The 14,256-nt window shown below is 38.5% G+C and overlaps 1 protein-coding gene across 1 annotated transcript in view; it reads right to left on the bottom strand.

Annotated features, from left to right (window-relative positions):
• SNAP91 (synaptosome associated protein 91) overlaps window positions 1-14,256 on the bottom strand; it is a 174,233-nt gene that overhangs the window by 103,743 nt on the left and 56,234 nt on the right. The window contains exons 5-7 of the mRNA XM_050950204.1: window positions 10,936-11,038; window positions 4,853-4,946; window positions 2,113-2,224 (exon numbers count right to left, since the gene is read on the bottom strand). Coding sequence (XP_050806161.1) covers window positions 2,113-2,224; window positions 4,853-4,946; window positions 10,936-11,038 — 309 coding nt within the window. The remainder of the gene's footprint in view (window positions 1-2,112; window positions 2,225-4,852; window positions 4,947-10,935; window positions 11,039-14,256) is intronic.

Below are 14,256 nucleotides of genomic sequence, written 5' to 3'. Positions count from 1 at the left end.
CCAAACAGAAGAAACTACTACTGGTAAGCACCCTCTGTCAGGGCCTGGAAAACATCATGCACACAAACCTCCTCTACCCCAATGCAGTCTATTAGGCCATATTATTGCATGCAATAGGAAGGGCAACTTCCCACAAACAAAAACCACAGCTACACAAAATTCAAGAATTGAAGAGAATGTTCCCTGGCTAGCTTGCAGCTGTAGTTATTGTAAGTGTGCCATCTGCCTCCTTATCTTCTTGTGGCTGGCATAGTTCTGAGACATCCTGCCTCAGTTTTCCCTCTTTCAGGTTCCACAATGAACTCCAAACACAAAATGCTTTCATGAGCTCCCACATCAGTCACCCTTCTTGGGGTCTGATTTCATTAACACAATGTTCAAAATTAACACAGAAAATCTCCCACAGCAGCCTTAAACTAGGCACAGCCTTTCCTCCCTGAGGTATAGTCTGTTCCTGCTCTCAAAGCAGCTGAAGAAGATACAAGGCCTGACCTGCCTTCTTTGTCTTCTCCCTAGCAATAAAATACAACTTCTAGCCAGGGCTTCATACTCAGCCACAACCCCCTGGGCTTCCAGCCTAGAGTCTCTCTTCCTCAGGTACCATGGCAGCAGACTCTCCTTTCTGGCAGCATCACTCTGCAGTCCACAGGCTTCCTTTTTCTACACCATTTCAGCCTGGTTTAGTCACATGACTTAATTCATTCTCCCCAACCTGGGGAGCCATATCAGTTTTGTCACAGGTGGGCCAAGACCTATCTCCCTTTAAAGGGGCCAGCCACACTCTGGCAGTTACTGTTCTAAGCAACAGTAGGTACAGTTTTCAGACAGACATGTCATTTCCAAGTTAGAGGCTCTTCAAATTTGTTTACAGTTTTAAAGCAAACTCCATCAGAACCAAGAAGTGGGGGAAAACACAAGACAGGAAGCATTTTAGTTCATCATGATGGCGTATAAAACATTAGCTCTGTTTTATAAAAAAAAAAAAATCTACATTTTATCAGCTTTGAGTTGCCTATGCTAAGAAAATGGGTGACTTGAAAGTAATAAAAAGGAAACTAGAGTCTCTTTCCAGTTCAGTAGTTGAAACTCATCCCAATTGGACAGTTACTAACTGTCACCGTACATGAACCCTCCAATTTCCTGGTGAACTTGCCTCCATCATATAATATAACTGAAACCAAGTACCACCAGCCTTGTTGGCAGTTAAAGCAATAAGGCCAAGGAAAAAGTCAGCAAGGGGTCAGAACTACAAATTCAGCCCTACAGACTGTTAATCCAGAAGAGAAAGCAGCTGCACCCTGTCACATGTGGCTGTCCTGTTGATAAGAATGTCTCTGAATGTCAATCCTACTTTTTAGGAGAAGGATTTATTTTTAATTGATAAGAGACTGAAAGCCTCAGTATGCATTTATGAGATTCAAGTAGCTACAATACCCAGACACCTTGCCAAATACTAGCTGACTCACATTAAAAGTCAGTATCATAACTTTGTATAGTAATAGTTAGGTGTATATGATTTATATAGTTCTATACTAAAACGTAAAGGCTAAAATAATCAAGACTGAAGCAGCAAAGAATCCTGTGGCTCCTTATAGGCTAACAGACGTTTTGGGAGCATGAGCTTTTCTGGGTGAATACCTACTTTGTCAGACGCAAGGGCTGAAGGTTAACATATCCCAGCCCCACCTCAAGTCTCCTCATTTAAGATTCCAGTACTACTTCTATTTTCTTGGTATTTTAGAAGGCAAGGTGTTTATTATCAAATAATAAATGGGCAAGACGAAAAGGGTATTACTTGTAAAAAATACTAGTGTCAAGAGTGTCAATTTTTTATACTAAAATAAGTGTTTGCAAGAATTCTATTTTTTTCTGTTTCTTGAAGTTATATTTTCAAATGCCGTTGCTATACAACTCTTTTATAGCCCGTCTAGCTGAGTAACTGCTATAGAAAACCTGCATGTCAGATTAAGAAAAACACAAAAACAAAAACAAAAAGACTACCAAAAAAGTCACATCACATCTTTTATTTGGCAAGAGTATTTAAAGTTGCCTCAGAGAAACTGAATTTCTACTTAAGTCTACTACTTTACAATAAAATCTCAGCCTACTTACCCAGTAAATTAATAACTCCATCATTGTAACATGCAAAAAGCTTGATGAGATCTTTAAAGAGAAGCATAAATGCAGCATTTATGACGCCATTTGTCAATTCGTTTGGATGAACCTACACACAAATAAAACTTCATTCAGATACATTTAATTGAGCTATAAAATGCTTAACAATTTGGCTTTCAGCAGCAGATACATATTAAGTTAATATATTATTCAATTATATTGATTTAGATGTATTTGAATTCTGAGGATACTCTGCTAACTCAATTTTATTCAGGTGAAGGGAAAGAGGTCAGTTCTGTTCCATCACTTGGTGCTCAAGTGGCACATGTTGCTATCACTTAACAATCCTGTGGAAGATTCCTACAATGTTGATCTGGAAGACCCATATTATGAAGGAAAAATCCAACTGATTATTTGTTCAGGCGTCACATGGACAGAAAGTGCCATTTTTTTCCCACGGATCACACTTGATTTTTCCATATTCTGTTACCAGTATGCATCAAACACATTTGATATTGTAATATTCTTGAGAATCATGAAGTTTTTAAATTGATCAAGAGAGCTAATGTATTAATAAAATATACAAGCCTGAGTTATTACCACAGTAATAACCCTGGTACATTTAGGTTGAGAAACAGCAGCAGCTACCATCTTCTCCCCTGCTCCACTTTCCCTATCACTGCTGCTCTTAATAGGGAAGTGCTACATATCCCCACCCATTGCTGCCTCCCAGTCAGAAAGAACTGCAGTGTTCCTTCCCCCTCCTTCCTTTTATTGTTCCCTTTCTCCCCTTCCTGTCCTCCCCACCAGTGTCAACCAAAAGTGGATAAAAAAAACCCAAAAAATGTTTTTTTAAATGAAGAATTGCTTCCATTTTTAAGAGCAGACTTCATTATTTTATATCTTATTAAGATACTAAAGTCGATTTTTTGCTTATTTCTTTAATTTCCTAGTTTTAATAGAATGTCAGATTTTTCATAAGTTTATTCTAAAGAGAGTTTCATACTTAAAATGCTCATCTATGGTGAGAGAGACCAGTACAGAGTCTCATTAACACCTTTCTTGTGAGAAGGGCACGAAGTTCAATAAATAGCCTATATTATACAATGTTTGTAACCAATGCCCTTCCTATAACACACATTTCCACAAGTCAAAAGTGAAATGCTTTGACCTGGCAAATAGTCCATCACTATTTGCAGTTAAAAGCAGAAGTCTCACTGGCTTCAGAGTGCATGTCTACACTGAAGCTGTAGGCGTAATTTCCAGTTTAGGTAGATGTACCTGAGCTAGCTTTGATTAAGCTAGTGCACTAAAACCTCACAGCCAGCTGGCCCATCCCACCATCACTGCAGCTCTGGACATGCTGCTATTTTGAGCACATTAGGTTGATCAAAACTAGCACTGGCATGTCTACCTGAGCTGGAAATTACACCTTCAACTCCAGTGTGGACATGGACACCTAAGTGATTTAGGTGCCCAAGGAGTTTAGGGGCTTAATTTTAGATTTCCACTTTTGAAAACTTTGTGTACAAGAAGTTCACAATACTGCATCAATGCACTGAAAGTTTGAATAAACTTTTTAATGTTAACATAGAAACAATTTTTAAGTGACGAAGATTTCATGCCCCTAAGAAAAGTTTTCAATAAAAATGCTTTAGCCACTGATGCTGCCACTTATACACATGCCTAACTAAGTGTGCAAGCAGTCACTCTGAAGCCAATGGGACTACTCTGTGATTAAAGTTATTTACCTGCTTAAGAAACCCTACTCGGTTGACCAGATGTCCCAATTTTATAGGCTGTCTTATATGGTGTCCCTAGCCTCTGTTTGTCAGAGGGTGGAGATGGATGGCAGGAGAGAAATCACTTGATCACCACCTGTTAGGTTCACTTCCTCTGGGGCACCTGGCATTGGCCACCGATGGTAGACAGGATACTGGGCTGGATGGACCTTTGGTCTGACCAAGTATGGCCATTCTTATAGGTGCCTATTACCCACCACCCCATCCCGATTTTTCACACTTGCTGTCTGGTCACCCTAAACCCTACCAGCAGTAGCATGTAAAAAAAGCTAGCATTTATAATTTAGTTAATTAAAAGTTTTAAATCTGAAGTTACAATAGCACAAGTTTCCAGTTTAGTTTTACAAAGCCTCTGTCTGATTTAAAAAAAATAAACGGACAAAAACCTTATGATTTATGGTTGCTCTGCCATGGTCTTAACTGAGATTTGCAGCAGTGTTTTCCTCTTATTCTTTCACCTTTTTCTTCTGCTGCTCTCAATCACTCTCCTTCCCATTTTTTCCCTTATGTCCTGTCCTTTATATGCAAAAACAATTTCCCAAGCTCAAGTTTAAAAAACAAAACAAAAAAGAAACTTGGGCATCAATTCTTCCACTCCCACTCTCTTCTCCTGCCTCATCTTGTCTGCTCCTTCATTCCCCTGTCCACAGCCCACCTTCATTATCCTTTCAACTACTATTTACTTTGCATTATCCACAAAACCTATATTTACCCTGAAAACAGAAAAACATTAAAAAACAAACACTGTACTTCACCAACCCCTTGAAATGCAACAAATTGGAGGAAAGTACGTTGTGCCCTATTACACTAAAGTGTTAAGTCCCATTAATCTCAGCTGCTACTATGGTAAAGCAACACATTTAGGTAGCTTTTAAAAAAAATGTATGAAGTAATGTTTATAGTTCTGTTTTCAATTTAAAATTCTGAATACATACATCAAATTCAAGAAGTGCATCAATTTGTTCTTGTAATATTGGCATGCTTTTCAATAGCTTTTCTGGAACCATTGTTCTCATTACACCTTCAGCGCTGCAAGACAGAAGAAGTTGACAAGTTTGATTGAAGATTAGTTACTCATTAACTACAGGGCCTGAAGTACAATAGTGTGGTGGTTTAGAAAGTTTCAAAACACAACACAGCATCTCAAATATGTTTTGGTTGCCATCTAGGTCACCTATTTCAGTGAATCGTGTAAAAGATGTAAAATTGAAGTTAAATCTTGGTAAGCGTTGGAGAGGTCCACTTATTTCATAGGTTCCATTGTTTGCTAAGTACCTAATTTGTAGTCTATTACTACTAAAAAAAGTGACAGGTAGTCGTGGAAAAATACAGTGCAGCATATCATGTCAGACACAAAGGTACAGTGTTGCACTTAAATGTTCTCCCACTATAGCATCCACAAGGGCAGTTAGCCACCTGTAATTCTGCTCATCTTCAAGTATCTTTTGAATCGATTCCATCACTCCTACCTTTTGGTAGCCACACCCTGGCATAGAGACTGGAATTCCCATGGCTTGGACAGTGCCTACCACAATAGGATCCAGTTGCTTGGCACTGTGGTACTACAAATAGTTCTCAAAGATTTGACCCTTTGAGACAACACTAGTTCAGTCTGATAGTGAGACCAATTTCTAGAGCCTCTGCAATCCCATAGAGAAAATTCAGTTTCACTTTCTTGATAAAAAGGAAGTTCTTTGCTTTCTATGTTTTGAGTGCCCAAGGAAACCGTCACTTGAAAAAAGTAACCTTCAACAGCTCTGAGGGAAGATGGGTACACAAAACAGGAATTCCATCAAACAGTCCCTTCAGAGAATCTGAATTACAGGAGTAGAACTCTTCTCTAAAGAGAACATGTTGAACAGATTTCTACTTGTGCAGACTAAGAACTTTGAAATGAACCTCCATAAACATACAAAGATTCTGCTGTTAGGGAGGAACAAAGACCTACACAAAAACTGTTTTTAAATATATGACCAGGAAGACTGTATTCACAGCAGAGGGAAGTACTGATAAACACAATCAAGTAGTCGTCAAGAAGAAAATATTTTGTACAAACAAACAAACAAAAACTTGAGTGGATGAGAGTTTATCTGACCTATTCCATCCACAGCAGATAAAAACCAAATTCCAGTACCCAGTAGGTACTTCCTGTCCGTCTTTCTGCCTGTATTGCTCTATTTGTTTCTATGAATTTCTAATACCTACAGAAACCCATTCTATGTTTCTGGTGACTGTAACATAAACTGAACACACACCCTCCTCCAAAGATGGCTGACCATAAATACAGTATCTCTCTCTCAAACCATGGATCACTTCTTCAGCCTTAGAAAGACTAGTGGTCTTGTTTTGGAGACACTAAGGTCCACTGGAATCAAGACTGAAGTCTTTATGATTAATTGACAGGAGGGTTTTAAGGTCTGGCTCGGGACCTGTATATTACCCTTAAAGAAGATTAACTCAGATCCAGAGGTCTGTGGTGATGATCTGATACACATTATCCAGTCATCCCCTTCAGCTGCAAACAAGCAAGGTGTCTGGAGTCTCTATAGTTAGATATAACATAGTATGAGATATGTTATACCTTGAAAGGGATCTCTGAAATGCAAATTGGACTTTAACCAGCTAGATTAGTCATAAAGGAGTTTGAAAGTCTTAAGATAGGCCCCAAGACTACTAAATGTAACCTAGAGACTAATGTGTGTGGTTCTTGTGCATTACTAGTTTATTCAATTTATAAATTTAATGGCACGATTTTATATGACAATTTATTGTGCATGAGAATTCTGAGAGTGGAAAGAGTAAGGAGAAATTCATTTAAGGTTACTAAATTCATGTTATGTTAATAAGATGCACTAAATTCCAGAAGATTTCCATGTTAATATTCCTGTCACTTAGTAGGGATTTCAACCCCATAAATAAAAAAGGACTGATTGGAGGCGGGAGGGTTGAAGATCATCTCTTTGCTTGAGAAGAGAGAAACTCTTATACCAAGGATCATCCCAACTGGTTTCTGAGCAGCTACTGAAGCAAGCCTGTAAGATTCCTATAGGGTGCCTCCAGGACACAAGATCCCAGGCCCTGCAAGGAACAGAGCCAATATATAAAACCATAAAGAAAACGTTCCCTGAAGTATTCATTTCCCAGGTAAGAGGATATAAATCATCCAGTCATAACTTATGCTATAGCAGTATCAGAGTATAGCAGCACCTTCATAATGTGAAACAGGAATTATAAACCATTACTAGGCGAGTCAGAACAATCACCTAGCAGTCCTTATGTACTGAAAATGGATTCTAAAACATGCACTGTGTAGTTACGTTCATGGCTTGAGTTTCTGTATCAATATGCTCAGTTTACCAATAAATGTTTTTCTCACTGCAAATGCTACATACTCAACCTGGGCTCGGAAATGCACATGGAGGTTTCCTTCTCACACATTCTTGAGCTGTAATAAGCCCTGTAATGATTCTATGGGCTAAGTTAGCAGATCAGCAACATCTGCGCAAACCCACTGCCTACAAGTTTCATCTCAGTTTTACAGAATATTAAAACAAGTAATGTTTGCATGCTGATGGAAAGCCACATGAAATTACGACTATGAAAAATATTTAGTCTAACTTGAAGGGAGGTCTGTGACTTAAGATCTTCTTAATGCCAACTGGGAAGGGTGTGCAGTGGGGTTACAGAAATTTTCTGATTCGGGTACGTATATTCTGGTTCACCCAAGAACGTTATGTGAGGTCTCAAATGAAAGCTGATGTCACACTGATCATCAATATCATTGTGAAATGTATGTATATGCACCATGCAAGGAGTTATGTATGTGTGCCAGAAAATTATGTTCTTTAGTATATAAAAGATAAAAGCAGGTCACCAAAAGGTAACATGCTGCAGACCAGTTTCTCCAGACAGGGGGTAAGAAATGTCTGTCTCTCTCTGTTGGGATATAAATTGAACATTGTATGCTAACACAATGGATGTCTATTTACACATGCAGTCAAATGCTGAGATGCGAAACCAACAGGAAAGCACACAGGAAAAAAAAAAAAAAGCCATGGTGGGCTATTCTGTCTATGAGTAAAGACAATGAACTTAGGAGTAATTCTAGAAGGCAAAGATACCCTGGTATCCTGCACCTAGGAAGTAAACGGACAGCATATCTGCATTCATGAAAGCAGGGTCTTAGACAGCCATAGTTAAAAATGCAGCAGAAGATTGAGCGAGAGAAAACATTTAGTTAAGTTTAGTCTGTAAAAAGCATGTTATGTCCATGCTTTCTATGTAACCATTTGTTTCGAATAGTCTTACTAACTACTACTTCTAGTAAGTTTATTACTACTTTCACTATAAATATATTAAACACTGTGATATTAAGCAAAGTGATGGTCCCGAGCTGAATCTTACAAGCTGGTGTGTACTGTTCCTTTGGGAATATGAGACCTGCTAATTGAGAGTATCTAGGTGAAAAGGGGCAAGGGAATGTTCCAAGGACTCAGGGTTGGTATGTACCTATTGCTACCTACACAGAGAAAGGAAGGTCTGAAAAATAGTGTTTGTGCTGCCAGAGGCTGTTGGTTTCAGGGAACTGATCTATAGCAAGCACAAATGAGACTCCTTGATGCTACAGGAAGGCAGTGAAGAGGTGCCTCACAACTGTGGGTATTTTGGGGGCACATCAGTGTACACTTGCCAGTTTGTTACCAAACTTGCTAGTCCAGTTGGTTTGAGAGAAGTTCAAGATGTTGTGTTTGATCTACCAAGCCTTTTAGTTTGGGTCCTGGATACCTCTGCCATCCTGTTCGGTTTTCCAACTCAGCAGTTGATATCAGCTAGAGACTGTTAGCAGGAACATCCTATGTTAACAGATGGAGTGGGGAAGAGAGGGCACTCAGTTGACAGCCTCAGCTCTAGAATTTACTTCTGTCCTTCATCCAGAGCCAGATAAGCTGCAAGGCCCCTTCTTATACAGGATTTTTTTTTTTTTAAGAGGGGATAGCTTGAGTAGAGATAGCCTACAAACTAAAACTAAAAATAAAGTTTTTTTTAAAACGCGTTTGAAGGTTAAAACCTTTTTCTTGGTTAAAATATTTTGTTCAAGTGACTCAAGAAAGTACCATTAAGAAAAAACAAGCAAAACTTAAAAGCAGTCTACATGGTAAAATGCCAGTTACCACAATATAATTCTAACATTTAGTAGGGCCTGAAAAGGCCAGCTGGCTCATTTGATCTGATCCCATATGTTTTGAAAAACTAAGTTATTACATTATTCTCATCAAGCTGGTCTAACAATCTCTTTCTTAGTAATTGTTTCTACTGCTCATTTGCTTTTAGTTTTGAGAACATTTCTAAACCATAAAAATATTTCTTTCAGGGCGCTGCTATCTCCCATAGCCATCATCTGCAATGGAACTATGACAATATTTCCCATTGGCCCTTACATTAATTTTTTTTTAAGTATAAAATTTAGCTTCTTCACTCTGTCTAGTCTTCTAGTTCTTGTGGCGCTTGAACTGTTTTACTATAAATCTTCTACAAGAATGGTGTACAGCCTTCCAAATATGGTAGCATCAGGACTAAGAGCAATAGCACTCTCTCGAGTTTCTGCATGCAATATGCCTGCAGAAAAACATGTAATAGCACTTTTAAACAAAAAGCACTGCACTGAAAACTCTTGTATACAGATTTTCTACTCACTTTCGTCATCCTGACTTATTGGGACACACGGCTCAGGACATCCAGAACTGTAAGGCACCATATTACAGTCTCATCTACAGTAAACCTCTCCTGCTGAGGCAGAAGGGTATGTCAGCTTCCTACCACGCCAGTCAGTCTGTCTCACCAGCAAACTCTTTGACACTTTGCTGGTCTTTACCCTGCTTTGCAGGTTAAAAAAAAAAAAAAAAAAATCTGTGACCTCCCAATACCCGAGTTCCCAGACACGTCTCTGTAGTGTCCACAGAGAGACTGGACATGCACAGAGATTCAGTTCACTACCTCAAAAAGACAATGTACACACAAGCCTGTTAGGTTAGCTGAGGACTCACTCGATACTTCATTAGAACAGCACGGATATGATTTGTAGTAAAGCTAAGAATAAGTTTATCAACAAAGAATAGCGATTTCAGTGATACTAAAATAAAATGGTTACAAGGTATGATTACAAAAACAAAAAATACACTTTCTAGTGACTAAAACTTAATTTTAGCAAGTTACAATCTTTGCTTAAGCAGTTTTCAAATCAAGTTACCAGCATCTCTAGCCTGCTAGGCCAGGGGATCCAACTTTCTCAGGCTCAGAGGGTGAGTTTCCCTTTGTCGCTTAAGTGACAGATAACTGGAATGTCTTTGTTCCCCTTATCTTTTCCAGTGTCCATTATCTCAGTCTAAAGATCCAGGATAACTTCCTGGGGATGCAGACTCTGTCCCCTAGTATGCTCACGAAGCTGCAGCTTGGACTGTTTTATTTACCTTATATGTAAGTGTACTTTCATTGATCTCTGTTTGTAATCCAGCCAGACAATACCACGTTCAAGGAAGGACTGGATCCATTCAGCACCTCCCAACCACATGTCAAGATCATGTACCCAGCATACATAACTCTTTATACCCAACCCACACATACACAAAATACATTCCTGAGCAGACACCACCAGTTTACATATGATATCTTTAGATACATATCATGACAGCTGTGTTGGGGGTAGTGAACGTGTCAGGCCTGATAAGGGTTACAGTACGGTGTGCCCTCTGCCAGTTGGTATTGAGGGGTTTTCACACATCTCAGCTCAAGACATTATTAAAGATTGCACTGAGGGAGTATGGACTACCACTACTTGACAAACTGAATTATTTTTTAATTTTTAGATTTAGTTGCATCTTTCATTTTCTGTTCAACTAGTACTTAAACCAGGCCCTTTCATTAAAGCATTAGATAATTATTTATTTTTGTGACTGAAGAGAGTCAGGTTTCACTTAAGTCCCATCATAATTAAGTTTAAATACATAAACAAACAGCTTACCCTTTCTTCACTCTTGCAAAATCAAATGCCATTTGTCTATAGGAGAATGCTTTTTCATTCAAGTATCTACTGTAACGCCTTATGAAGGTAGACATATCATATCCTGCAATAAAACAAAGTTCCATATTTTGTTAACTGGTGTAATTGTTTATAAAGATACTTACTCATTTGCTAAAACTGAACAGCATATTGCATTTTAAGATTACCATTTGCACTCTATGCAAAATCTGAGACTAGACATAGCCTTACATATGAAAAAGTGACACTTCAAACATAGAAAGAATTCTCAGTTTTGAAAATGTCATTGAACCCCATCAAATAAAAGGTAAAACTAAAAACAAAACCTGTTCTTCGTACAAGAATCACTTCCCACTAGCTAAGCAACAGCACAAGCCAGACTAGACGTGGAAGTCAGCTCTATTTGTTATACTATTATATATAAAATACACAGACACTTTTTATATTATATAAAAATAAAAAGTTCCAAATCAGTAAATTTACATGCTTTTGTGTTACTTGGTCTTGTGACCATAATTTAAAACCATTAGCAAGTGTCAGTAGTTTTTGACCAGTCACCACTGGAAAAGCCTCTAGTAAGAAAATGTCTTTACTGGATGTGCTCCTGCACATACAGGCATTTTGAACCATAGTCACTTGTAAAACTCTTCTACGAGATGCTTGTTGGATTACATGTTTACAAGTTTTCCATGGAGGCACAGCAATCATCTTGTATTTCTTCCATCAGACATCATATCCTGTCCTGCTGTCTTTCTGCAGATCTCATTTACTGTAGTCATAGCTGTCAGACTTTGATTACAGAATTAGTTTTGTCATATCTTCTTAGGACCTGCCTTTATTCATCAAAATGTGTGGAATTTGTCTCCAGCCATGAAGCCTGAGATATATACTGCAGTTTCTTTGCTGAATGCTCTTAGCTCATGGATTCTTTCAGCTTGAGCTTCCAGCTGATGTCCTATTCAGCTTTGTCTGTTCTATGCTGATGGAACAATGAGAAGGAGAGACACTAACCCAATAGGACCTGTGCCTAAGAACAGTTGCCATTGAAAAAATCATCCATATCTCACCAATGACAGGCTCTTCAGAAAACAGTTTCTGGATTGCTATGATTGGCCCTTCCTTGCCAGACTTAATTTGTCTTCTTGGTTACGTCATCAAGGTATTGATGCCAGACTTCTTGACTGGAATGAAGAAACTATGGGTCCATCAGGATCAAGTGCACCTCTCACAAATTGCTCTATTTGTTCTTCTACAGAATCTGCTATTTTGAGTAGGAACTCTTGTACATCTGATGTTACATGCTGTCCAGTAAACAACATTGACAGGAACCTCTAGATGTGATTTGGGGTCAAATGTGTTTGCAATATTGCTGATGACATGGTTAGTAAAAGCTGTAACATACTCTTCATACCTCTTCAGTTTAGCAGCAAGGACTTGTTTGTTGACTCTGTCCTCACTACTTCTTGTTCTTATAGCTTTTTCATATTCAGGCTGTGTTATGAGAGTAAACCTGACAAGAGCTAGTTTCTTTCTGGTCAGTCCTACAGTCCCACTCCACCCTTTGAGCCTTTGACAGTTGTTCCCATGTCACTCCAAATTCCATTGAAAGATCCAGGAACCTGATGCATATAAAATTCCACACATTCAAAGGCACTGTACTTCTTCAGGGATATCAAGAATGTAGAGTGATATTTACCTTACATAGTAGGCGCAGTTTGTAGTAAAGAAATATTGAAGCATGGCATATTGTGTGTGTAACTGAAGTTTCCAATAACCATCTTATTCTATTTGGACATTTAAAAGTATGACTTTGAGAAAATGATTCTAAAATTGAACATAGGAGACAGGGCATACCATGACCACCCTCCCTGAAATTTCTCCAATAGCAGCATACGCAGAGTTACAGCATCATCGAGCTCTTTAATAGACAGGTTTCCAGAACTGAAACACATTGAGTGTCAGCCAACATTTGACAAAATGCTGGAGTATTTCCTCCCTGCTCACATCATTTAACAATGAATAAAAAAGTTTCAGATCACCCAGGGTCTCAGATGCTAGAATCAAGCCATGCAGAGAATGGCTGAATTGCTTACCAGCAAGTATCTGATCTGCAATACAAGCTGCATATACATCAGAATCAACAAGAAAGTCTAGCAATGTTTTGTCTCCCCCAAAATATCCCAATATCAATAGTCTGTCTCTGGAGGACATTTCTATTATCTCCTTCATGAATGATATTTCCATCAGCATTAAGTGGTACAATTCCATTTGGAATGAACACCCCTCCCTGGGACTCTTCCTAGTTCAGTTTTTGCAGTACTAGAGAGGAACCATCATTTTTTCCACATACTAAACATCTCCATTTTGGGGGAAGGGGGAGGCTTTCCCATGCAAAGCCAACAAACAATATTTTAAATACACTGCCATTTGGTAGCTTAGACCAATATTAACATTAAGGTGTTGAAATAATATAAACAGTAAAAATTAGTCAGCCATATTACAGTGTTTCTGGAACTTGCAAAAAGTGACATTTTGGGTACCACTGTTTTACCTAGCCTGCAGGCTTATGGCAGTACTTAACAGCTCCACATCATACCTCAACTAAATGTATATAAAATAAGCTTTCAAATTATGTAATGTGGGTATATGTAGGATGGATACATTAAACTCCAAATATATGGCCCTTTTTGGAAAATTGTCACATGCCTAATACCAAGATCTAATAGGAGATGAAGTGTCCTACCCCAATCAGTCAATGGGCAAGAGTAGGTCATCCATTGGTGAACTTAGTATGTGTATTTCATACCTTGGCCTGAAACTTCACTGGTTGAACAGAAGTAGTTCAAGACTGAGAATTTTGCAAAAAGCAATTACTTTTCAATTAGTTAGGAAAGGAAGGTTGATACCAGGTGATAATCTGCTGCTTCTGAAGGTCCTTGTGTATCGGGAGAACTATTGCATGGCTTTAAAAGGTGGTGTTAGTTCATGCTGCCTTACAGCAAAACCTATGTCAAGAGGGAACTCAAGTGATCCCAGCTGTCTTAGTAACCCCAGGGTCATGGATCATGTTACACGCAATTGCTCAAATTGCCAGTGGAGCTTCAAGTATATACTGTGTTTGCAAAAAGAAGGAAAATTTATGGTAGTGCAATCCGTTTATAGTTTCTTTGGTCTGAAGAGATCACCACAGATTCAGATTGTCTACTCCATAAGATAATTTACATGTTGTGAAGAAATATTCATGCTAGCTTCCTGGTTATTACGACCATAAATCAGGGTTGATGACAATGCCACTCTAACAAT

This window comes from Gopherus flavomarginatus, chromosome 4 (genome assembly GCF_025201925.1).
Source record: "Gopherus flavomarginatus isolate rGopFla2 chromosome 4, rGopFla2.mat.asm, whole genome shotgun sequence".
NCBI lineage: Eukaryota > Metazoa > Chordata > Testudines > Testudinidae > Gopherus > Gopherus flavomarginatus.
Note: the sequence above shows the minus strand (reverse complement) of the source record. Positions and strands in the feature narration are given on the sequence as shown.